Here is a 27,699-nt window from a genome sequence, read left to right on the forward strand (position 1 = left end):
AAATTTTCTCATTCATTTACTCAAGCAAACTATTATTGACAACAGAAGTCCACCCACCATGTGCTACATCATGAACATTGGTTCGTCATCAATGAATTGTCTCCCCCACTTCTCACCATTACATCGGTCATTTCATTTTCACTGTAAGTTTCTACAAGTTGATGATGAATTTCAGCTGGCTTAACGTTCTTTGCTTTCAAAAACCATATTACAGAAGACACTTCACAGTCTGCAGACTCCAAGGTTGTCTTAAACATTTTGAACGATCACTGACACATGTAAACACAACATATTCCACCAGCAATACCATCAGTGAAAAGACAATGAACCAGAGACACGAGAGTGAAAGTGCAGAACTGTGACTAGTGCTGCGTTAGCAATAGAATAAAATGGTACTTACTTTAGAGACATGCCTACAATTTGACTGCCACTGGCTTCATCTTCTTAATGTAAAAATTTCATTTAATATTGTTGTTATTGTTGTTGTTATCTTCAGTCCTGAGACTGGTTTGATGCAGCTCTCCATGCTACTCTTCATCTCCCAGTACCTACTGCAACCTACATCATTCTGAATCTGCTTAGTGTATTGATCTCTTGGTCTCCCTCTACGATTTTTACCCTCCACGCTGCCCTCCAATGCTTAATTTGTGATCCCTTGATGCCTCAAAACATGTCCTACCAACCGATCCCTTCTTCTAGTCAAGTTGTGCCACAAACTTCTCTTCTCCCCAATCCTATTCAATACCTCCTCATTAGTTACGTGATCTACCCACCTTATCTTCAGCATTCTTCTGTAGCACCACATTTCGAAAGCTTCTATTCTCTTATTGTCCAAACTATTTATCGTCCATGTTTCACTTCCATACATGGCTACACTCCATACAAATACTTTCAGAAACGACTTCCTGACACTTAAATCTATACTCGATGTTAACAAATTTCTCTTCTTCAGAAACGATTTCCTTGCCATTGCCAGTCTACATTTTATATCCTCTCTACTTCGACCATCATCAGTTATTTTACTCCCTAAATAGCAAAACTCCTTTACTACTTTAAGTGTCTCATTTCCTAATCTAATCCCCTCAGCATCACCCGATTTAATTTGACTACATTCCATTATCCTCGTTTTGCTTTTGTTGATGTTCATCTTATATCCTCCTTTCAAGACACTGTCCATTCCGTTCAACTGCTCTTCCAAGTCCTTTGCTGTCTCTGACAGAATTACAATGTCATCGGCGAACCTCAACGTTTTTACTTCTTCTCCATGAATTTTAATACCTACTCCGAATTTTTCTTTTGTTTCCTTTACTGCTTGCTCAATATACAGATTGAATAACATCGGGGAGAGGCTACAACCCTGTCTCACTCCTTTCCCAACCACTGCTTCCCTTTCAATCTTTCTTCTAAGATAAGTCGTAAGGTTAGTATTGCCTCACGTGTTCCAACATTTCTACGGAATCCAAACTGATCTTCCCCGAGGTCCGCTCTACCAGTTTTTCCATTCGTCTGTAAAGAATTCGCGTTAGTATTTTGCAGCTGTGGCTTATTAAACTGATAGTTCGGTAATTTTCACATCTGTCAACACCTGCTTTCTTTGGGATTGGAATTATTATATTCTTCTTGAAGTCTGTGGGTATTTCGCCTGTCTCATACATCTTGCTCACCAGATGGTAGAGTTTTGTCATGACTGGTTCTCCCAAGGCCATCAGTAGTTCTAATGGAATGTTGTCTACTCCCGGGGCCTTGTTTCGACTCAGGTCATTCAGTGCTCTGTCAAACTCTTCACGCAGTATCTTATCTCCCATTTCATCTTCACCTACATCGTCTTCCATTTCCATAATATTGTCCTCAAGTACATTGCCCTTGTATAAACCCTCTATATACTCCTTCCGCCTTTCTGCCTTCCCTTCTTTGCTTAGAACTGGGTTTCCATCTGAGCTTTTGATATTCATACAAGTTGTTCTCTTCTCTCCAAAGGTCTCTTTAATTTTCCTGTAGGCAGTATCTATCTTACCCCTAGTGAGACAAGCCTCTACATCCTTACATTTGTCCTCTAGCCATCCCTGCTTAGCTATTTTGCACTTCCTGTCGATCTCATTTTTTAGACGTTTGTATTCCTTTTTGCCTGCTTCATTTACTGCATTTTTATATTTTCTAATTTCATCAATTAAATTCAATATTTCTTCTGTTACCCAAGAATTTCTATTAGCCCTCGTCTTTTTACCTACTTGATCCTCTGCTGCCTTCCCTACTTCATCCCTCAGAGCTACCCATTCTTCTTCTACTGTATTTCTTTTCCCCATTCCTGTCAATTGTTCCCTTATGCTCTCCATGAAACTCTCTACAGCCTCTGGTTCTTTCAGTTTATCCAGGTCCCATCTCCTTAAATTCCCACCTTTTTGCAGTTTCTTCAGTTTCAATCTGCAGTTCATGACCAATATATTGTGGTCAGAATCCACATCTGCCCCTGGAAATGTCTTACAATTTAAAACCTGGTTCCTAAATCTCTGTCTTACCATTATATAATCTATCTGATACCTTTTAGTATCTCCAGGATTCTTCCAGGTATACAACCTTCTTTTATGATTCTTGAACCAAGTGTTAGCTATGATTAAGTTATGCTCTGTGCAAAATTCTACAAGGCGGCTTCCTCTTTCATTTCTTCCCCCCAATCCATATTCACCTACTATGTTTCCTTCTCTCCCTTTTCCTACTGACGAATTCCAGTCACCCATGACTATTAAAGTTTCGTCTCCCTTCACTACCTGAATAATTTCTTTTATCTCGTCATACATTTCATCAATTTCTTCATCATCTGCAGAGCTAGTTGGCATATAAACTTGTACTACTGTAGTAGGCATGGGCTTTGTGTCTATCTGGGCCACAATAATGCGTTCACTATGCTGTTTGTAGTAGCTAACCCACACTCCTATTTTTTTATTCATTATTAAACCTACTCCTGCATTACCCCTATTTGATTTTGTATTTATAACCCTGTAATCACGTGACCAAAAGTCTTGTTCCTCCTGCCACCGAACTTCACTAATTCCCACTATATCTAACTTTAACCTATCCATTTCCGTTTTTAAATTTTCTAACCTACCAACCCGATTAAGGGATCTGACATTCCACGCTCCGATACGTAGCATGCCAGTTTTCTTTCTCCTGATAACGACGTCCTCTTGAGTAGTCCCCGCCTGGAAATCCGAATGGGGGACTATTTTACCTCCGGAATATTTTACCCAAGAGGACGCCATCATCATTTAATCATACAGTAAAGCTGCATGTCCTCGGGAAAAATTACGGCTGTAGTTTGTAGTTTCCCCTTGCTTTCAGCCATTCGCAGTACCAGCACAGCAAGGCCGTTTTCGTTAATGTTACAAGGCCAGATCAGTCAATCATCCAGACTGTTGCCCCTGCAACTACTGAAAAGGCTGCTGCCCCTCTTCAGGAACCACATGTTTGTCTGGCCTCTCAACAGATACCCCTCCGTTGTGGTTGCACCTAAGGTACGGCCATCTGTATCGCTGAGGCACGCAAGCCTCCCCACCAACGGCAAGGTCCATGGTTCATGGGGGAAGCATTTAATATTATCTGATGTTATTTAATATTATCTGATGTTATTAACAGACAGATTTTATTTGGACTATAGTACAATCGAAACCAGGTTTTCATAATTACCTGAGAGTGCTTTTTTCACAGAACTCCATCTGTATGTACATGAACTGTATCTCTCGAAGTTCTGGTTGGTGGCGATCCTCAGGGGCAGATTCCTCGCGATCTGTAGAAGGTGCTGTAGATGAATACTGCTGCTCAACAACAGATGTGTCTCTTTCAAATTCCACTCCATCAGATGAGTCGCAATCTGGTCTACAAAAATGTAATAGATTTTCCTTCTCTCCCAACTGAACAATAATATTAAATAAAAACACTTATTACTCAACTACTAGATGATGAAGCATTACACAATAAATGCCACTGATTTTTGTAATCTTAATTGTTTATTTTCCTGGAGCAGAAAACAGGGTGTCAGAACTCTCATAAAAATATTCTGCCAACACAGTTTGCTACCAATCAAGCCGTCTTTCTCTGTCTGTTATATTTATGTAGTGAATGGAATATATACTTTGAATTTTCAGTTATACATATTATATATAATTTTCAGTTATATATATATATATATATACTTTTAATTTTCAGTTTTGCTCAAAGTATGCTTCTGATCTCTATACAGTGATTAGAAACTGTTTGGCAATAGTACAGGGTGTTTATAAATGAATATCGGGGTTTTAACCTTTATAATATTTAGTATATTAAACTTACAGTTATAAATGATATGTCAAATTAAAGAGCAACTCAAACAGTTTTACCAAGAACCTTATAAATGTTCAAGGTGAGGACCATTTGTCACACGGCACACATAGTGTCTATAGCAGAGTTCTCCCCACGCCCAATGACAGGACTTGCTCTGCATGGTCTCCATGTTCACCCGACCTAATGCCATGTGAATTTTTCCTTTGAGGCTTCATCAAGGATTGTGTGTATGTGCCTCCGCTACCAGCAAGCCTCCCCAAATTAAGAAACCGGATTGAAGCAGCTGTTGCTACAATCACTGAAGACACACTTATCAACGTTTGGGAAGAACTCGGCTATAGACTTGATGTGTGCCGTGTGACAAATGGTGCTGACATTGAACATTTATAAGGTTCTTGGTACAACTGTTTGAGTTGCTATTTAATTTGAAATGTCATTTATAACTGTAAGTTTAATGTAATAAATATTATAAAGCGTTAAAACCCTGATATTCATTTATAAACACCCTGTATTACTATGACCCCCAATTTTTATAGGAGAACTATTCATAAATTCACCTCCAACTGATTATTACATCTACATCCATTCTCCACAAGCCACTGTACAGTGCACGGAGGAGGGTATCTTGTACTACTACTAGCTGTTTCCTTTCCTGTTCTACTCACAAATCGAGTAAGGGAAAAACAATTGTCTATATGCATCTGTATGACTCCTAATATCTCTTACTTTCATAGTCCTTAAGCAAACCGTCCTTCGATGGCAGTAGAAAAATTCTGTAGTCAGCCTGAAACGTCAGTTCTCTCAACCGTACCTTATGAAAATAGTGTCATCTCCCTTCCAGGAATTCCCATTCGAGTTCATGAAGCATCTCCTAATACTTGCGTGCTTATCGAACCTATCAGTAAAAAATCTAGTAGCATGCATTTGAATTGATTTTATGTCTTCCTTTAATCCAACCTGGTAGGGATCCCACGTACTGAAGCAGTACTCAAGAATGGGCCGCACTAGTGTTATATGCTGTCTCCTTTATAGATGAGTTACATTTTCCAAAAGCTATCCCAATAAATTGAAGTTGAACATTTGCCGTCCCTTCTTCTGTCCTTATATGCTTGTTTACTTTCACATCACTCTGCAATGTTAAGCCTAGATATTTAATTGATGCAACTACGTCAAGCAGCAGATTATTAATGTTGTACTCCAACATTAGAGGATTGTTTTTCCAACTCATCAGCATAAACTTACATTTTTCTACATTTAGCACAGGCTGCTACTCATCACACCAACTAGAAATTTTGTCTAAGTATCCTCCCACGGTCACTCAATGACACCTTCCGACACACCACAGTATCATAACTAAACAGCCACAGATTGCTGCTCACCCTGTCTCTCATATAATTTGTGTGTAGAGTACAGGAGTGGTCCTATCACACTTCCCTGGGGCACTCCGGACAATACCTTTGTCTCTGACGAACACTCGCTATTGAGTACAAAGCTCAGGGTTCTATTATTTAAGAAGTCTTCAAGCCATTCTCCTATCTAGGAACCTATTCCATATGTTCATATCTTTGTTGGCAGTCTGGAATGGGGCAGCATGCCCAAGTACTTTCCACAAATCTAGGAACAGAATGTGGGATATGGCCAGCCCCCACATTGATCCTCCACCTCGTGTTTCTTGAACGCATTACAAGTGACCACCCATTTTGCGACGGGTATGCTACAAGGTGTCTCATTGACAGAGCCCATTGGTGAAACAAGTGACATCTGATGTATCCCATGTGATGCCCCATCCCAAGGCAGCAGCCTGCAGATGGCTGAATGCGGACATTAGCATCTTCAGCTGCTCACAAACTGTGCCAAGGCTCATCCTGTGTAAGTGCACAGCATGCATGCACCCTACCTAACCTACTACTATTAACTTATGAATTAAAGTATGAAAAACAAACAATGGAAGTTAAAGATGTGACTTGCAACTCTCCTGTTGCGTCACCAATGGAGGCCGTTGACTTACTGCTGTAATCAGTGGTCACTTGACCTTTGATACAAATAACAAATATGCTATAGAGTGCGCAAATATATACTAAACTGATACTGATTTTTAACATAATATGGCAAATCAAATTTACAAACTGTTTTACTGACAAAGTATTGGCCCAAAAAGTTAACATTACATGTTATTCTAAAGTTATGCTCTTTATTCATTGTCTACATTTTCATAATACACGCAGAAATAAAATAAACAAAAATGAATGGTTTACGGGTACATTCATTTTTAACTCTACAATATTTTCTGCTAACTAAGCCCGTCCTCTGTGGTGTCATCATTTTTAATCATCATTGCAACAGCACAGTGGGATATTCTGTATCTTCATTGTCACATAAATTTGACTGTGGCTATATGGGACCTGAGAACACAGCTGTTGCTGTTCTGAATACATAATGGAATTCGCTTCTATACTGAACTAAGAATGTTCCAATGTCTCTTGCTTCCAAACATTTCATCTGCTTGTCACTTTCTCATTCATTACGTAAAACCAGCAGCTGACATAACTCCTTTCATTTCCATCATACCTTATGGTGAACGTCAACAACATTGCTGCACCAAACACATTAAGTCTGCCATTGGCCTCTATCTAGATGCTTGCCATCTCCTGCAGAAACACTCATTATTGAGTATTTGTCCAATTTTCAAGTCAATTCAACTCTGACTACAAACAGTTTTACAAATGGGTTCAGGTAAACTGTAGTTTAAATGTGGTAGATGTTCATAAAAAGCCAAAGCAGGAGGTATAGATCCACATGGTTGACGGAACGAAATTTGCTGCCCACTCGCCAGACCCATCCTTGCATTCATCCTCGATCACAGCCAAAATGGTGTCACAGTTCTCCCTCCAATCCTTCTGTAGTACAGTGCTTGAGCAACTGTGGAAGGCAGACTGCAATATCTTCTAAGGTGCAGGTCATACGTAACAACAGCAACTAGGATACAAGTAAAAAATTGCAATCACAATTCAGTCCACTCTCGAACTTTCATTCATCTCATAATGTAGTTATGTCTATTGGTCATATCTCAGTGATGAGTCTTGCCACTGCTATTCTCATGATAACAATTACAGCCAATTTACTACGATTTATTTTGTTTGTCAGACATTGAATTCTGAATTAATTTTCTTTCTTGTTTAATCTGAATGTCATCATAAAGTTCTAAAGCCGATAAAAAGCTGGCGATATTCTTACTCAGCATACGTGAACTGACAACTCATTTGTAACCCATTTGGTATATCATTACAGTCTCTCATAACCAAATAAAATACCAACTTGTGTTTCTGACTGACAACATTTTGCCTTTGAATGTTATCTTGACTTAAAAAGTAGCAGAAATAAAATAAAACAATGGATAATACAGGAAGGAATAATGACAATATTAGGAAAAGGATAGTCATTAATCTCCATATAGTGGAGATGCTGAGTCACAACAAAAAGACTGTCAAACACAGCTTTCACCCAAAGAGGCCTGCATCAGAGATGCATAGAGAAACAACTGAAAGATTTGAGAGCAAATAAATCACCCGGTCTGGATGGAATCTCAATTCGGTTTTATAAAGAGTACTCTATGGCACTGGACTGCTCAAAAAATGGCTCTGAGCACTATGGGACTCAACTGCTGAGGTCATTAGTCCCCTAGAACTTAGAACTAGTTAAACCTAACTAACCTAAGGACATCACAAACATCCATGCCCGAGGCAGGATTCGAACCTGCGACCGTAGCGGTCTTGCGGTTCCAGACTGCAGCGCCTTTAACCGCACGGCCACTTCGGCCGGCCACTGGACTGCAATTATCTTGAATGTCTCACCCAGCAAAAAGTCTCCAGTGACTGTAAAAAAGTGTAGGTGAATCCAGTATATAAGAAGGGTAAAAGAACGGATCACAAAATTACAGACCAATTTCCCCAACTTTGGTTTGCTGCAGAATCCTTTAACATATTCTGTTTGAATATAATAAACTTTCTTGAGACTGAGAAGCTTATGTCCACAAATCAGCATGGTTTTAGAAAGTATCGCTCATGCGAAACTCAGCTTTCCCTCACCTCACGTAATATACTGAGAACTATGGATGAAAGGCAACAGGCAGATTCCATATTTATACATTCCCAGAAAGCATTTTGCACAGTGCCCCATTGCAGGCTGTTAATGAAGGTACAAGCATACGGAAAATTTCACAGATATGCAAGTGGCTCAAAGACTTCTTAAATACTAGAACCCAGTATGTTGTCCTTGTCGGCGAGTGTTCATCAGAGACAAGGGTATCGTCAGGAGTGCCCCATGGAAGTGTGATAGGACCACTGTCATTCTCTATGTACATAAATAATTTGGCAGACAGGGTGGGCAGGAATCTGTGATTGTTTGCTGATAATGCTGTGGTGTACGGTAAGGCATCAAAGTTGAATTACTATAGGAAGATACGAGATGACTTGGTGTGATGAACAACAGCTAGATCTAAACATAGAGAAATGTCAGTTAATATGAACGAGTAGGAAGACCAAACCTCTAAAGTTTGGATATAGTATTACTAGTGTCCTGCTTGACACAGTCAAGTCGTATGAATATCTGGGTGCAATGCTGCAAAGCAATATGAAATGAAATGAGCATGTCAGGGCTGTGGTAGGGAAGGTGATGGTCGAATTCAGTTTATTGAGTGAATTTTAGGAAAGAGTGGTTCATCTGTAAGGAGACTGCATATAGCACGCTCATGTGACCTATTCTTAAGTACTGATCAAGTTTGAGATCCATACGAAGTCGGGCTGAAGGAGGACATCGAACCAATTCCGAGGTGGCTGCTAGATTTGTTACTGTTAGGTTTGAATGACATGTCAGTGTTACAATGGGAGTCCCTGGAGGGAAGTTGATGTTCTTTTCAAGTAACACTATTGAGAAAATTTAGAGAAAAGGCATCTGAAGCTGACTGCCACAGGATTCTACTGCTGCCAACATATTATGTGCGAAAGGACTGTGAAGACAGGTACAAGAAATTACAGCTTGTATGGAGGCATATAGAGTGTCATTTTTCCCTCACTCTATTTGCGAATGGAACAGGAAAGAAATGTGACAGTTGCATTTGCATGAGTGTGTGTATGTTGTCTAATTATGATTTTTTTTTTTTCCCACTCAACATCTCTGCTATACAGTGGGAGCAACTATCCTTTTCATAATAGAGTGGCAATGCGTTTGAATATGGTATCCTTATTTATGTGTGAGAACTTTTATTGCAAACGTGTTCAAATACAAGTCTTTGTAATATGACAGAATTTGATGCTATTTCCTCCCACATTTCACAAAATAGTCACATTTTAAGAAGATCAATAGACTGTTACAACGCACAATTCATAGTTTCTGCGCTAGTCAAATGACATGATTGTTTGAGCAAGGTCAATACTCAGGATGTATTCATGCACAAGGAAAAAAACACCAGATTTTCCCCGGATTTCCCAGTTAAAAACACTTTTTCCCCAGGTGACAATACACATTTTGGCAAGTGAAAATACACTTTCTCCATGTTAAGTGACAGTATATGTTTGCTCTGAACTGTAAAACTTATCAATCATTTGAATGGAAAAGGCTTAACACACTGGCATAGAACTTCGAGGCATTTTAGGAAAAGAAACCCAGCAGCGATGCGCTTTTGTCAGCCAATCACAGCTAACATCAAATTATCTCATCAGCAAATAACAGCAGATAGTCAGAGCAAAGGACATGTAATAGTCAGCCAACCCTGTTAAATAGCGCAAGCACACAAATAGGAAAAGGACATGGTTTAAATACATATACACATAGTATAGTTACAAGAAAAGCTAAGCTTTCATATATAATATTTGTCTTTTCTGCGGTGTTACCTCTAAGATACATCAAACACAAATATGCCAGTAAAATTTTAAATGATGACTTAAATGTCTGGTCTTCTGAGGCTGAAATTTTTCTAAGTGGCTGGCCCTCATAGTGTTAAGTTTTCAATGAGAGGTAAACACTCCGTGATTTGAAAAATTCAGTGCACATTCTCACACATAACATAATTCATCTTGTGTAAACGGAAATTTACTTTGAAGTAACACATCTCAAACCAACATTTGCGATATTTTGCCACGACCTGTTAGAAATATGCTCATTTGGGCAGTTGCCAGAGAGCACCAGAATATGGGCGTTGCTGTGCATGCGGAGCTATGATGACACAGGAAGCCCGTGTTTGCTGTCTACTCTGCTCATACAACTTTCGCTCCATTTCTGTTTGAAATTCCGTGCCTAGTGGGGCATCATGTGACCATGTGTAGCATGTTGTTTGTAGGGGATGTACAGAGTTATTTACACTTAGGGCAACTGTTTTATTATATTATATTCAGATAAGAAATGCAAAATTAGAAAGCAGTCCTTGGCACAATATTCGTTTCAACACTACAACACAAAGTTCCCTAATATTTTGCTATATGGAGACTTTAACAGAGTTGCTCCCCCTCCACACTTGTATCCTGTAGTGCTGTTGTGTAGCATTTCAAAACGAGTTTGCATCCACGCAGCACTGCAAAATGCTATTAAGAAGGATCACAAATTTCTTGACTTGGGGGAAAAAATATTATACCAGAACTAAGAACAATAAGGTTTTCGCAACTTTTTCAAACTGTATAGAAATTAACATTGTTGCTAGTGAACCCAAGAAACTACATAACTGGCAGTTTATATTCTACTTCATGAGTAAATATCAAGCCTTATTGGAATTTACAATGACAAAACATGGTTTGCTTCCCACCTATAATTTACTGAAGATTGGTGTCCTGCAAATTTAAGACAGACAACACAAATTAGGAAACAACGTCAAGCCTACAGGAGGCACCAGACAAGTGTTGAAACACATCTTGTGATCGAAAAACATTGTGGTTCACAGAAGGTAGGTATGTCAATCCAGCTAAAGCTTTCAGTGTTGTTTTCAGGAAAACCATTTTCTTGTAGTATCATTACTGTATTATCTTACACTTGGTTCTTCATTATGGCATAATGCCATAAGATGGAAACATGCATTTGAAATTCAGCGAACAGTTGGAACTTACTAATACAGGGTTACACGTGGACAAGGAAAAAAATTCCCGGGTTTCCCGGTTAAAAATACACTTTCTCCCGGGTGAAAATACACTTTTTCCGTGTTAAGCGACAGTATACTCTTCCTCGGTACTGCAAAATTCATCAGTCCTTTGAACGTTTATGGTTTTATATACCGACGTAGTTCCCGGCACTCTAGAAAACGAGAATAGGGGGAGGGGGGTGGACACATTTAGAAATACCTTTGATGTACAGCAATATGTACGCTGCATATTTTCGAATTACGAAGGTATAAATTTCAGTTCCGCCAAACAACGCATGTCACTTTCTGAAGCATTGAAATCGAGATTATGATGGGCTATTGTAAGCCATTCATAGCTCATGTCACGTGATCTCTCCAGCTGATGACAGCATAGGACACATGATATAATCAGACAATAGCAAGATCACTCTTAAGTAGCGCGAACACACAAATAAGAAAAGTTAATGGTTTAAATTAATATACGTAGCATTCACAGATAATATTGGTCTCGAATATTAATAAGCTGGAAGAAAAGTTAAGCTTCCACATATAATGTTGATCTTTTTTGCGCGTGTTACACTTTAAGATACATCACACAAATGTACATGTAAAATTTTTAATAACGACGCAAATGTCTCATCTTCTGGGCTCGAAATTCTTCTAAACGGTCGTTCTCAAAGAGCTGATTTTTAAATCAGAGTCAAACACTTTGTGATTTAAGAAATTCATCGTACATTCTCGCACATAGTACATTTTGCGCAAAAGGAAATTTGCTTTGAATGTAATGCTTTTCAAACCACCATTCGCAATACTTTCCCGCGACCTGTTAGCAACAGGTTCGTTTCAGCAGTTGCAGGAAAGCGCCAGATAACAGGCGTCACCGCGCCTGCGCAGCTACGATGACGCAGGAAGCCCATATTTATGTTCTTAGGTGTAAAACATTACAAGATCTTACATTATGTCATAAAAGAAACAAGACATCAGAGGATACTTAAAAAGCGTCGGAATTTCGTGAACCATACTAAAATGCATAATTCAGCTTAAAATGCACACTCGTATGTAAATTTTCTTGGAGTACCAGTACTGTATTATCTCACGTTTGGTTCTTTATTATTGCATAGTGCCATGTGCACTTAAAATGCAGCGAACAGTTGAAACTACCTAATAGTGTGAAATTAAATACTTCGATCCAAATAAATTGACTTCCTCAGCAGAAAAGATTAATGAAAGCCAAATCTCTTTAGCAAACTGGCAAAAATAACTTCACTGTTCCGCAAGGCAATTAATGCTTGACTGTCAGAAAGGTGGAAATAATATCTGAAACTAAAAAGAGATTTTGGCCATCCGTAACTATGCGAACGTATTTTAACAAAATACACAAAAATCTGTTTTGTTCTCATTTAATGTGAGAGCAATAAACGAAAAGGAAACATCAAAATCACTGAACGTAAAAACACAGGTCACGTGGAGACCCACCTCCCCACCACAACTGAGACTGCTCTGTGCATCAGCCCCGATCTATGATATTTCCGAACAGGGGCTATATTAAGTAGTGGCATCCAGCCGAACTTTTGTAACCAAAAGCGGGAGAAGATACTACTCATATGCGACTCAACTGCGCATGTTATGAAGCATTGCAGTCTTCCTAAAGCCTTTGACACACTTCGCTGTTGGCAAATGCTTGTATGAGCACTGTTTTGATGTTGTATATGGCGCATTTCCTTCGCAACTTTTCGTTTTTTTTTATTTTCTCTCGTTCATGTTTTGTTGCTGCAGTATTATTCTGCAGTAGCGGGATACAGTAACATCCTTTGTTAGAGTATTGGTTCTTACCAGTCAAAATCACAAAAATTTAACTGAAAATTAAAACAATGAAAAAATCCCGGAATTCTAAACAATTCCCGGGTATTTCCCGGTTTTCTCCCAGATGAAAAAATTCCCAGGTTTTTCCCGGATCTCCCGGTTGTCCTGGGTCATATACACCCTGTAATAGTGTGGAATGAAGCACTTCATTTCAAATAAATTGACTGTCTCTGTGGAAAAGATTAATAAAAGCCAAATATCTCCAGCAAAGCAATTCGTGCTTGATTGCCAATAATGTGGAAATAAAATCAAATCAGAAAACTGAAACTAATAACATATTTTAGTCTTCAGTAATTGCGTGGATGCATTTTAATTGATTTGATAGCTTCTAGCCGCAGAAATCCATTTTTTTTTTCATTTGACGTGAGAGCTGGAAATGAAGAGACAACATCAAAATCACGGAACATAAATGCAGATCATGTGAGGACTACTCCCCACTATACCTCTGAATGTTCTGCACATGCGTGAATCTGGCAGCTTGGACACGCCAAAAAATTTTTCCCGGTTATCATCTGGCTGCCTGCTGCTACTGCTTACACACCTAATGGCCACAATACAAATAGTGAGAAGCAGTATAAAGCACTCCTCATACGAGACTTCAGCTCTGCGCATGCAAATGAGCCTGCTGGCAACTGCTCAAATGAACCACACTCATTTAAAGCAGTTTGTTTTTACGATTTATTGCGTAGTCTTCATCCTAAAACCTGTGACACATTTTGCTGTCGACGGACGCTTGTGTGCGCACTAGGGTTGTCAGGTTGTACGTTTTTCCCGTATTCTTACGTTTTTTTACTGTTAATTTCACCTTACGTTTTTTATATCCCCGTACAGCACTTTCCTCCGTTTTTTTTAATATTTGGCGCTAAACTATCGCAGAACCCAATACATTTCTTCCCCTTAATATACATATAACAAAAATTATCACCGTTCAGATACAGATTTTAGGCTGGTCTACGTTTAAATTGGTACTTCTGACGATCACTCAATCGCATAATCAATAATGTTGTTGATATACTTATTTCCAATTCTGATGTGTACAACTACAGATGTTTGTAAACTAATAAACTTTGTTGTAGTGATAATTTCTTGAATCTATAAAGTGGAAAGTCTAGTTTTCTTAATCTACTTTTGTTCAAGAATTGTAATGAGTTCACCAGCGAAGAAGAAATGCGGCAAGCAACAGCAGTACAGTCAAGTGTACTTAAAGAAATGGGAAGATACTTTTGCGTGGGTTAGGCATGGTTTAACTTCTGATAAACATGCTTTTTGTACCTTGTGCAGAAAGGAATTCAGCGTTTCTCATGGTGGACACTTTGATCTCAAGCAACACGCTCAGTACAAAGGATTTCAGTTAAAGGAGAAAGCAAGTAGTCAAACCATGAAAGTTTCCACATATTTTGTGAACTCTAAGAAATCTGAAGCCAACGTTGTCATAGCTCGTGAGTTAGGACTTTTGTATCACACAGTCAAACACAACCTAAGTTATTCAAGTTTGGATTGTAACAATAAATTGACGTAATGTATATTCACAGATTCAGAAAGCACTGTAAAACTTTCCTGTGACAAGACGAAGGCAGAAATGTTGGTGAAAAACGTATTAGCACCTAAAAGTGTCAGTGATGTTGTTAATATTCTAAAAACTCCTGAAAATAGTAAGTTTTTCTCAGTAGCAACAGACGCTTCGAATAGAGGCAACAGAAAGATGTTCCCAATTTGTATAAGATACTTTGAACTTTTAGTAGGTGTACAGAACAAACTGTTGACATTTATTGAACAGCCTGATGTAACTTCAAACGCAGTGGCAAAGTTAATTGTTGATAGTCTGGAGAGCCATTCACTAAATATTAATAATGTAACTGCATATAGTGCTGACAACGCTAATGTGAATTTTGGCAGGAAACAATCTGTTTATCAATTACTGCTTTCCATAAATTCCAACCTGAAGAAAACCAGTTGTTCAAACCACATGGTTCATAATGCGATGAAGCATTCTATGGAAGAGCCAGAAATGGATGTAGAGAATCTTGTTTTGAAGATCTATGATCATTTCTCGGTATCAGCTAAAGGGCGTGAAGAACTGAAATCTTTTTTTGAATTTATGGATTTTGAGTGGTCTGAGATATTAAGGCATGTGCCCACACAAGATGACTGTCCTTTACTCCTGCCATTAACAGATTGATTGAGTGCTGGCCAGCTATAAAGAGTTATTTCAGGAGCATTGATGCCTGTTCAAAGCAACTTGCATCAGTATTTTTAGCTGAAGACCCAGTGAAAGGAATTATTCCTGAAATTTACTTGCATTTTGTGTCAAATATAGGTCAAATGCAAACAGTATCCAAATACCTGGAGAAAAGGGAGCTAAGCATCATTGAATCACATAACAGTATGTGCATGATGTATAAGAAGATTACACAAAGAAAAAAGGATAAATTCTATGGGAGTGAATCCAAGAAATTAATGGGAGAGATTTCATCAACATCTCTTAATAAGATTTTATGTGAATTTGATTCTTTCTATGACACATTGTTGAAATATCTTGAAAACCATTATGACTTCTCAGCTAGTAATAAGTATGCAAGGTTGGAACCTCTTTCTTTGAATGGGGTATTACAATATTGTGATTTTGAACTTGCAGTGGAAACACTTAGTCTACAAGATAGGATCAACCTGGATCAGCTATATGAAGAATTTTGTGAAGTGAAAGATAACTTTACTAACTGTATCACTAAGGATGGTGATGTTGCATCTAAGTAGGTAAAATTCTTCACACTAGTGCCTCAACAAAAAGTGACAAATATCTCTCGGCTCATGTGTTTTATACTAAGCATACCAGGTTCAAATGCATTTGTGGAACGAGTGTTTTCGATGATGAAGAACAAGTAGACTGATGTTAGGAATTGGTGTTCACCAGATCTTATAAAATCAGAGCTTCAAATAGTAATAAATTTTGACATGTCTTGCAAAGATTTTTTTAACCAGCTAAAGAATGACAGTACATTCCTACATAAAGCTAAATCAGTTTCAAAATACCATAGTGATATGAAGGAATAGGGCTTAAGATGTAAATGTGAGTTATTTTTGATTGAAAATGGCATTTAATAAAAATATGAATGCACTAGCCATTAAAAAATGTCCATGAAAAATCTTCCTTTTTTTTGTGAAGAAAGTGGCAACCCTAGTGCGCACTGTTTCATTGCTGCAAATGGTGTATTTTCTTTGCAATCTATATTTTATAATGGTGTTTTTCTCTTGTTTATGTTTTATGACTGCAGTACTATTCTGCAGTAGCGGGCTAAAGTGAAGTTCTTTGTTAGAGTAGCAGTGAAAATTACAAAAATTTAACTCAAAATTAAAACAACGAAAAACTGCCAGAACTCAGTAAGGTTCCTGGGTTCTTCCCAGTTTTCTTCTGGATGAAAAAATTCCCAAGTTTTCCCATATTTCCTGGTTGTCTCACAGTGTGTACACTGTATTGAGCACTTTGACATATCGGGAAATCTTGAGCCTGTTTGAATGCGAGTAATCTTTGCCGAATTCTTCAAAATAAATCTGCATGTGACCTCAACAGCCAAAGCTTCATCTGTAAATGTAAGACGACCCCCATACTAAACTATTAAACAACATAAAAATCTTGGCCTCAACTGCAATGGTTTCAGCTATGAATGTAAGACAACCATGTTTTTTGAACGATGAACCTGGGAAAGAAGCTCATCTTATAATCAGGTAAATTTGGTGTATATAATCCGTAATTACATGTTGACATTACTTGTTTACAGAATCACCACCAAAAACAAACATTTGTAGTACCATGACTCTAGTTTCTTTCTTGTTTCATTAAAAAATGGTACTACCGGATGCTTCAGCCAGTTTCTGACAGCATCCTTGAGCTCATCGTCAGTTGTGAAGTTGTCAGTAGCCAGCCAGGCCTCATCCATTTTGGGGAAGAGATGAAAATTACTGTGCAAAATCAGGACTATATGGAGGAGTTGTAAAATATCTCAGCCAAGAAGTCTGAGTTTTCCTTTGTTCATATGGACAGGCAGTCATGATTCCTTCGGTAATCATCCCATGCCATTTGTTTTAGATATATCTTTGGAGTTTCATTAACAGTATTTTCAGGTATTACTCTAATTAAATCGGTTGTCAAAATTCCTTTGCAATCACAAAAAACAGTAATCATCATTTTGCAGTTTGACCATGTCTTCTTGAATTTTTTGGGATTCTTTGGGCAATTAGTATGCTTCTACTGTATGGATTGTTCCTTAGTTTCCAAGTTCACACATCTGCACTTATGTCTCATCTCCAGCCACAATTCTGTCCATGAATTTCTTCCCCTCTTTGTATCAGTGCTAGAGGAATGTCAAGGCTGAACTCATTCTTTCAGTTTTTAGCAAGACATTTTGGTACCTCCAGTGCACAAAACTTGTGGTAGCATAAAATCTCTTTGACAATGTTAAAGTGGATTGTCTGCGAAATCTGAGGTACTTCTTCAGAGAGTTTGGAAATTCTGAACAGATAGCTTGCATGCACAATTGAGTCAATATGTTGCACAAGTTAATCAGTCGCATCTAAAAGTCTTGACCACTCTCAACATGCACATCTATGCAAGCAGCCTTGAATTTTCTACACTGCTCCCTCACACCATCATCACTCAAAACCACATCCTTATTCATACAAAACAATCGACGATGAATGCCAGGGCACTGATTGCAAATCAGCAAATAACAGACCATCCCTCGCCACTGGTAGGAGATGTGATAACATCATCCTTTTCACTTGCTTGCTGCTTACACAATGTAGAATGCAAAAGAGTGTTGACTGACGTGACATAATCTTCTAAGTCCCCTTCTCCAACTGTTATCTTGAAGCTGCAAGCATTCATGTATTTGCAATAGCCAACTGCAGGTATTTTTCCACTTACAAAAAACTGATCCATTCTTCATCTTCTGAGCTTTCTTCAGAACTGACATTTCCATCAAGGATACCACTCGCATGACTTTCATATGATACGCTCCACTCCACACTGAGTTCTTTCAGAGGTGGTGGTTCAAAGTCAGGAATCAATAAGGTCTGTAAAAGAACAAATGATTGAGGTGTAATAATTCATATTATGAAACATATTATTTCTTGTATTTTCTGAAAATAAGTCTTTGTACTCTATGTATAGCTACAATGTTTTGTTAACAACAAAAAAGTAAGACTAACTGTGTATTATAAGTGTTCATAACTCTGCAGTAGATATATAAAGGTTTACCATTCCTCTCAGTCCCCCCCCCCCTCCCGCCCCCTTTTCGCAATGCCGGTTCCACATGGAAAAATTGGTGTAGTTTTTTTTTCCGCTTTCCGTGACTTTTTCTCTCTCATGACATTTTGATTTCAGGAAAGATTTCAACAATCCAATCTTCATTTTCTGTCTGCTGATTCTCTCCTAATAACATTTTGTGAGCAGATTGGAACCTCTCATTATTCATCTTTCACTTTTGTTAAGTTGTACCCTTTTGTTGGCAAATTGCATCTCATTTGTGTTATCACACTAAATCATGATTAGGGTGCTGATAATTTTTCCATTAACGATAAAACTGTGACTATTAGTGGTTACAGAAAAAAGTATTTATTAATTTTAACAAACGTTCATAGTTGAAAAACTGCCAATGTGACTATTATGTCATACATGCAATTGCTCTTTTAAGGTTTACAAGATCTTTATAGTCAAAATGCAACGTAGTTCCAAAATTACTGTGTTGACAAGGCTCATTGCACCCCATTTTTCCTATTAGACATGTCTTGTTCATTTACAGTTATAGTTGACAGGCTACTACTGATGGTAAGAAATAGACATAAGAAACAGACAGAAAAAAAAATTCTGATTAATATTATGCCTCTGTTCTTTTGCTTTGGAAGTAGACCAATTCTTAAGCAACTGAACATACTAAATCTGTGACTGACTATTAATCAAATCTAAATCCTATCTTACCAAACACAAAAGAAACTTGCCATATTGAATTTGCTTTCTTATTGGATTTTCCTAGGAAGATGACAAAGTTTTTCCTTGGTGCAGTGTTGAAGTTGTTCATTTCTAGTTAGTAATAAAATGTAATCAGGTGGCTCATTTGCTCTGTGTCTGTTACAATGGTATTTGCTCTGTGTCTGTTACAATGGTACAATACTACTATACTATCATAAAAGAAGTGAGATTTTCTACGATTTAGTTTTTGAAATATCCCACACTCTACAATTTTTGAAAGTAGGGGTGAACCCATCAAATTTTTTCTCTCTTTGTAAGACTATTTTTATTTTTGAAACTACTTCAATGTGCAATAATTGTTTCTGCTAGTGGCAAGCAGAAACACAACCGATAAAACTTATTCACTGGTAAATAAATTAGATTTCTATAGTTGGCTATGAAGGTAAGTTTCTGACCTTCATTTTACTCTGACTCGATTGGGTTCCAGCAGGGGAAGGTGTCCGACTGCTAACTGTTGTTGCTGGTTGTTCAATAGTTGCACTTTCAATCCAGGAATTAAAGTAGCGCACAACATTTTCATGGTTCAATCTGGACAGCAGCTTCACTTCTCGAGTGATTTTACGGTTTAACTGACGATTTTTGGGATTCAATTCAATACGTTTGATAGCATACACACCACCATCCAATTTGTTCCGAACCTGGAAAACAGGGAATTTTTCTAAGCAGAATATGTAGAAATTAAAGAGACATATAGCAAAATACTATTATAATAATGTGGACTATGTTTTACGAAAGTAACTTTGTCAAAGTCTTACTTGTTTAGAATTTTCCAAACACAGTAATACATCTACCATAAAACAGATATTCCAATCCACAGACCCATTTTGTAGTTATGAGAGAATAATAATAATAAAAGCATGCTTGACAAATTTATGATCCTGAGCTGAGAAGGGTACATTCACTAATATTTTGATCACTTCCCTTCGAATCTGTATCCGAGACTTGTTTAATTGATGTACCAATATGAGTCAGTAAATCAGTTGTTGTTCTGTGAGCTACGCTAGTATCCCTTTTTGACTTGACAGACAATAGTCATTCGACTAATGAGGAACATGCACATTCAAGAATGTGAGTAATTATTGAAAGTAAAAATTGAAATACCTTTGTCTCCAACATAACACAAACAACAAGCACAAATAGAGAATAACTGTACAATAATTAGGCAAAGTTATACAATCGAAACACACCACAAGCCTAGATATTTTACAGGAAAATCTTAAAACTACAAGTATGTTGCAGCAAAGTTCATTATGTTAATATGGTGCCAACAAAGAGGAAAATACTGACTTCATTTAATGGCATTGTACAAGTGTGGGGGAGGAGGGGGGCTGAAAAACTTCCTAGCAGTTTGAATTGAAAAATGAATTTTGTACCTTATTAACAGTTGATACCTCATTATGTAAACATAACATTTGTTTAAATTATTATAGCTATTTTTAATTTCAAATGGAGTCTGAGAGGGCAATTTAAGATTCATGGAGTTGTAAGGGATCACAAAGTTTTTGTTGTCGAATTATAGATCAACATGCAGTTTTTTTAATCCAAGAAAAATCTGCCAAGGACTTCCACACTGAGATGTCACACATCCCAAGGGAGACATGTTCTTCCCACAACACTGTTAACACCATAAGAGTCTTATTTCAAGATTGGGCTTTTCACCACCGATCAACATGGGCAGCCCACATCAACAGACCAGCGACAAGTAATACTATCCACAAGCCAATTGATAAGGATCAGTTTTAAACATGAATAATACAGCTGAGATACTGGACATATTCTAGGGCTGTGTTAGCTTCTTTATTAACAATAACCTAAACAGGAGGAAGTGAAGTGGATGCTGAAATGTTTTAATAATGAAGAGAAGGCACAAGTGAAGATAGTCAGAGCGTTTTGGGTCCACTCTGGGGTAAAAATGTCTTTTTGGCTGAGTTACTAACTGAAGATGAAACCTGATCCCAAAACTAGGGAACAATCTCAAGAATTGCACCACAATGGGTCTCCACATCCAAAGAAACTCTGCACCTTGACATCAGACAAAACAGTCATGGTACCTGCTTCCTGATGGTGGTCTGCCTACCTCTGGCTGACGTATAACCTGAGAGTATTATCCCAACTTCCTTGACCAGGTGAGGCAGGAATTTAAGACAAAATACATGGAAAGCTGACCATTGTGAGACAAAGCACACTTGCACATGCCCCACACTGTGGCTGCCAAATCAAACATCCTATGTTGCCATCAACTAATGATGTGACTTCTTTGGACAACCTCTTGATTCTTAACCAGAAGAAACACCTCAAGAGTTCTCATTTCAAGACAATGAGGATATCAAAAATGCTACTGAGAGCTGGTCTGACCATTTATGACACAATTTCTTTTTTTAATAGCCTAGAAAAGCTACAACAACAATGTAAAAAGTGCACTAGCCAGAGGGAGAAGATGGAGGATGGATGCACAAGGATGTTCAACCATTGACTTCATTCTTTCTCTGTGAAGCCAGAAACTTACAAATCCACCTCTCCCCTCCCCCCCCCTCCCCCTCGCAGGGGCACAATAAATATAAGCATGGTATTCAGTCTACTGATATTTACTACAGTAATTCATTGTAAATGGATGTCAAAGAAGGCAAGTTGCAAGAGAGGTAGACTTCCATGTGAATATATGTTAAATCTTTACATTAACATCAAGGCAGGAAACAAAGAAGTCCTACAAGAACAATGTGCCTGAACTAAACAATGGGAAAATGATTTATGCACTTTCTTATTCTTCTTGCTTATGTTCAATGATTTTTATTACCTTCAGTACATCACCAAATGCTCCTTTGCCCAGCCACTTGAGCACTTCAAACTCATTTTGGATTCTGGACTGCCCCTTGAGATTGGTTGGCAACATCATGTGAATATCAGTATCAGGTTCCTCTTCACACGTTTCATCCTCAGGTGGCTAAGACATACCAAGAAAATATTTCTGAATACTTAATAATATGTGCAGATACAATGGCTGGTATGGATGTAGTAGGTTCATGCACCCACTCAAAAAATTTAGAGTGGGTAAAATACCTACTATGGATTTGAGTAAACATAATATATACTGAGAGAATGTTTGTGGAGCAGATATGCTAATTGTATTTACAATGGCATACTTATGTTTTAGAGTGACTTCTCTCCTACTTTTAAAAAAGCTGCTCTTCCAGATACAAGTAGAAACCCATTCACTCCAACATGTTGGACAATAGTAAGTTTCCTCTTTGGGAGAGCTGCTCTCGCAAATGATAGAGCAGCCATTCCAAAGTGGGGCAGCAGCATCACAAATGTGTCGTGACTTTACTAACCTAACATACTGGTTTAGCTGGTACCCCACATTTGGGAATGCTACGGTCCAAATTAAAGAGTAGCTTACCCAAGTGATGAGATGGCTGCTAATCATCATGAGGTATAGCAGCTGTTCTGATAAAGACGGCAGCTCCACCACAGTTCTCCCAGTGTATGAAAACAAGCATTTATGAAAATAGACACAGCCAGACAAAAAGGTGAAACAACCAGAAGATATAGTCGGGGTGCACATTCACTCCAACAGTGTGAATGTAAATGATAAAAGTTGCAATTTTCTGCAACTTTTAGAATGACCACCAGAGTGCAAGTGTGTTGTTCATGTTTAGTGTTGTTACGAGACCTTGTACAGCGTATGAAGGATGTGAAAGTTGAGACTATAAGAACAATGGCTGCATCTGGAATGGTGCTGTGATCAGGAGGCATGGATTACTGATATAAGGTGTCGCATCACGTTTAGCAATTAATCATGGTTCTGATTTACCAATTATGACACTCTCAGGTGGAGACGACCTGGGGAACTTTCTTCCAATGTTTTGGAGATGCACAGTAGTGTAGCTCCTGGAGTTGTGGTGTGGGGAACCATCAAGTATGAGTTTAGATCACGACTAACAGAGATCGAGGGAAATCTAAAGGCACGCAGGACATCACGTACAGCCTGAGTCCTCAATGTGTTACCTCTCGTGTGACACTGTCATCATGTCATTTTTCAACAGGAAATACATGTCTGCGTAATACTGAGAAACTCCCATAGCCAGCAAGATACTCAGATCAGATGTCAACTCCTTCAGAGTGCCAGTATCCAGGATGCCACAGAGCAGTTACAATAATTGCAGGCCAACTTGCCTCAGACGAGGATACAATGGTTTTATGACACCCTTTCGAACCGGGTCAGTGCGTGTATGCAGGCCAGTGGGGTAAATGCCATAGTGGTCAGTGGGCTCCTACTGTGAAGTTCTTTGTAAATTTGAATCAATTTTGTAATCACTGAAATAATATCACATACCCTATCACCCATCAGGTTTCATTTCCTTTTATTCTCCCATTCTACATGCTTAACTTTTTTTGTCAGACAGTATATGATTGAGCTTTTAACTGAGCATCTACTGGTGACAAACAGCAAACATGCTAGCAGTAAAAGTAGCTTTTCATATTATTACGCGTTTATTAAAGACACATTGCCTACCAATTTTATAATATAAATAAAATTAGCAAAATAATTTTTCATCAGACACTGTTTTTTCTGTAGCCATGGCTAGTCGATTTTCAGTGCACTTTTAGCATAAGAACATCAGTAAACATTTGTCTTTCTGAGATATTCTTACTTTATCACCAAGTGAAATGCACCCCGAGTGAGTGAAGAATAATATAAGAAAGTAAGTAACTGGAACTTCCAGGCAGATTAAAACTGTGTATCAGATCAAGAGATCAAGACTCAGAAGTGTTCTACTGAATGAGTTACCCAAGAATGGCTCATGACGACCCCCCCCCCCCCCCCCCCCCAAGCTTTACTTCTGTCAGCACCTCACCTCCTACCTTCCAAACTTCACAGAAATTCTCCTGTGAATCTTGCCCAGTTAGAACTGCTAGAGGAAACAAAATTGTGGAGATATGGCTTGGCAACAGCCTGTTCAGGAAACAGTCCCCCTGACTGTGGCTAAGCAGTATCTCCTCAATAGTATTTCTTCCATGAGTACTATTCAAGCAGGATTTATAGGAAAACTTATGTGAAAACTGGAAGGTACAAGATGAGGTACTGGCACAAGAAAAACTGTGAGGACAGGTTGTAAGTTACGCTAGGGAAGCTCAGTTGGTAGAGTACTTGCCTGCAGAAGGCAAATGTCCGAGGCTGAAGTACCAGACCGGCACATAGTTTTAATTTCCCAGGAAATGTCAGACCAGTGCACACTCCACTGCAGAGAGAACATTCACTCTAGAAGAGACTGTCTACAAAAGGCTGAACAGTGTTATATCTCAAGTTTCCCTTTCATTGTAAAAGCATTCACAACAGACATGGACAGATTTGTGGTGAGAAACAAGAGAAAAATTGAGGAGAGCATACTTGAAGCAGTTAGGCAGCAGAACAGGGAAGAGAATCTAGAACTATTGTTGTTTAGTGATGAACATGTTGATGTAGCCAACTGTGAAAATCCTGAGTGTACTTTAAAATCACAGAGCCTTTTCTGTTTTTAAAAGAAATTCCAATAATTTTGAAGTGTAAATATTATTTTTATTTACACAAAATTAAGACCTACACTGTAAATCCAAATATGTGCTTTTATATTTTTACACTCCAATGCATGTAGTTTAAATTCCTGTTGTTTACAAAAAGCATTATAGTGATTTTAATAACAGTTTGCTGTCTTCGAGAAACAAATAAATGGAATTTTTCAAATCTTTACGAAAGTGTGTGAGTGAAAGTTAATAGCCAGTTCTGACCAACAGGCCATAAAATCGAGGAATGTTTGGCTTGACAATGGATTTTCAAACAGGAAACATGAAGCACAGAGGATAAAGACTCGTGCAACAAGTTCTTTTACTATTAATTACACTGAAGCATTCCAAAATGATGAAACTACTAAAGTCATTCAATTGATATTGTCATTTCAATTGAAACAAATGGTGGATAATCAAAAAGAGTTATTGGAAATATTCAGCACGTTAAAGACACTGGTGAGACATGGTCTTCTGGTACGAGAATCCAAAATGACAATGAAAATTCAAACTTCTGTTGTTTTAAAGGCTCAAGTACGTGATGTGGCAGAATTAAAATCTGGGTTACAAAAAGTGCGATAGGTTGCCAGAAAAAAGAGAAAAATCATCTAAGAATGAATATTAGCTGTAAGCCTTGTAACTTAGGTGAAGTGCAGAGTGTAAGCCGCTTTCGTCAATCCATTGAGAAGTCACGTGCATTGAGAAACCACTGATTTCACGCGCATTGACTAAGAATGGGGGGGGGGGTAAAAAGTGATGCAGTTATATATCATCCATAAGCAAACTGCCTCAGCATCATATTTAGAAGTCCTCAAATGCCAGTCAAGGTAGAGTTCGAGAGTTCCAGCGAATAGAAGAGATAATGGGACAGCTGTCTTGGAAGGACGAACCTACAGCAGATGCTAAGAAAGCAGTCAAACTCGATTAACTTTGTGCACTAAGGACTTGCAAAGCTTGCATATAAGTACCTCTTAGCTAGGGTTACTAGTTTCCATCATACTTTTGTCTACGTGTACCTATGTCTGTCTGTATGTCACTTACACTGTGACAAGTACTTGAACATAAGGGTAGCATTAGAACAACAGGATGTGGCATTTCCATGGTTCATGCTCTTTAGTTCCATAGATTACTGTATATATCTGAATCTTCGAATAAAGTTATAGGCCGGTTTGGCCATTTGTTCAGGTTTCTGATTGGATAATCTAGCAAGCCTCATCTATGTTTTTATAATTCAATGTCTGTGATCTTCTGTATGTTCACTGTTAACATGTGAGGCAGCAATAAAAAAAAAGCAGCAAAAGCTCATTTCACCTATCATCTCCATATCTACCTCCTCAGTCTAACATCTGAGTCTTTCTATACTGTCTCCAACAAAAGATACCTGGAAAATCTATCTCGCCTTGACCCTGTCATCATTTCACTCCTCTATGCAGCTGATTGGGTACCAAAAAAAAGATGAACAAACATCCAGCTTCAGCTCTGATATGAGTGTGAGCTTATAAGAAAGCATGTCTTGACCCAAGTCAGGTTAGCATTGCAGAATTTTTTCGGTTTTATTGAATGAAACTTATGGCATGTTCCAAACTGAGCAAGTCTCTGTTTGTCTCAAAGTTATTTCTGCAGATAGTACTTCAGCAGATATCTTGTTTAATCTCATAAATGGTATTTTAATCCTGCACAGCACATTATCACCCTCAAAACTCAAAGGCCAGTATTACAATGGGGCATCAAATGTTTCTGGCTAATTCTAAGGATTGAAGTCATGAATATGCAAAGAAGAATCTTAACTATGTTTGTGCACTGTACTGCTCACAATCTTGTCATGTAGGATGGATCTAAAAAGTTTTATCAGCAAGAAAATTTATCGAAGTAATGAAGTACTTAAACGATTGTTGGGGGCTCACTGAATTAGTGTGCTGCGCTCAAAGACCTGAAAACTGAAGTTGTGAAAAAACGGAGAAATTTTTACCTTTTTATCAGCTTACTATTTAACAATGTACATGTTAAGATTAAAAATTTTGCTGAATTGTGGCGATTGTTTTATGTTTACACTAGCTGAGTACCCAGTGTTGCCCGGGTACGCATTTACTCCAATCTTCTACTTGCCTGTCTCCTCTTCCCCCACCCTTCTCTGTCCCATCACTCCCACCCAATAGGAGGTTAGTGGTTCTTAAGCCCACAGTATTTCTCTCCTGATAGTAAGTGACATGCGTACCAAGTTTGACTGAGATCATTTCATGGGTTAGAAAGAGCTTTTTAGCTGTGGCTTCACCCATGTATGCACATATCACATATTTGTACACATATTTCACCTAAATCTCTAGCAAATTTCACCCTGCAATTTCACTTTCACACAACTCAGTATTTATTATGTCCCTCAGAACTGTGTGGTCATACACTAATATAATTCTGAAGGTACATTCAGTGGCTTTTGTAGATAATGATTGCGGAACGTGTTGGGAACAGAGTTAGTAGTAAAGAGGTTATAAATTGAAAAGTTATGCATGGTGCAATTGTTTCTAAGCATCCAAGTGATTATGACATCATATCACCTGAATTGTGAGTAGTAAAATGATACAATTTTGCAGGCACGTTCAGTGGTATGTGTGAATAGTTAGTATTAAAGAAATAATAAATTAAAATGCCATGTCTGATGGGGCAGTTTAACGGCATGAAAATCAAAAACATAGTAAGCGATAAACTTACTACACCAGGCATGACATTTTGATTCATTACTTCTTTAATACTAATTCTATTTGCATGGCATTAGTTCATATATTTGGAACTCATACTTCTACAAACAAAATATCGTAATGCTGCCCAACAGATAAAATATTGATCTAATGGGACTGAG

At 38.1% G+C, this 27,699-nt stretch overlaps 1 protein-coding gene across 1 annotated transcript in view; it reads right to left on the reverse strand.

Annotated features, from left to right (window-relative positions):
- LOC126263157 (eIF-2-alpha kinase GCN2) overlaps nucleotides 1–27,699 on the reverse strand; it is a 322,298-nt gene that overhangs the window by 115,716 nt on the left and 178,883 nt on the right. Inside the window, exons 12-15 of the mRNA XM_049960195.1 lie at nucleotides 22,099–22,245; nucleotides 19,700–19,942; nucleotides 18,201–18,349; nucleotides 3,682–3,870 (exon numbers count right to left, since the gene is read on the reverse strand). Of these exons, the coding sequence (XP_049816152.1) occupies nucleotides 3,682–3,870; nucleotides 18,201–18,349; nucleotides 19,700–19,942; nucleotides 22,099–22,245 (728 nt within the window). The remainder of the gene's footprint in view (nucleotides 1–3,681; nucleotides 3,871–18,200; nucleotides 18,350–19,699; nucleotides 19,943–22,098; nucleotides 22,246–27,699) is intronic.

The sequence above is a fragment of the Schistocerca nitens genome, chromosome 1 (assembly GCF_023898315.1).
Source record: "Schistocerca nitens isolate TAMUIC-IGC-003100 chromosome 1, iqSchNite1.1, whole genome shotgun sequence".
Taxonomy (NCBI): Eukaryota; Metazoa; Arthropoda; class Insecta; order Orthoptera; family Acrididae; genus Schistocerca; species Schistocerca nitens.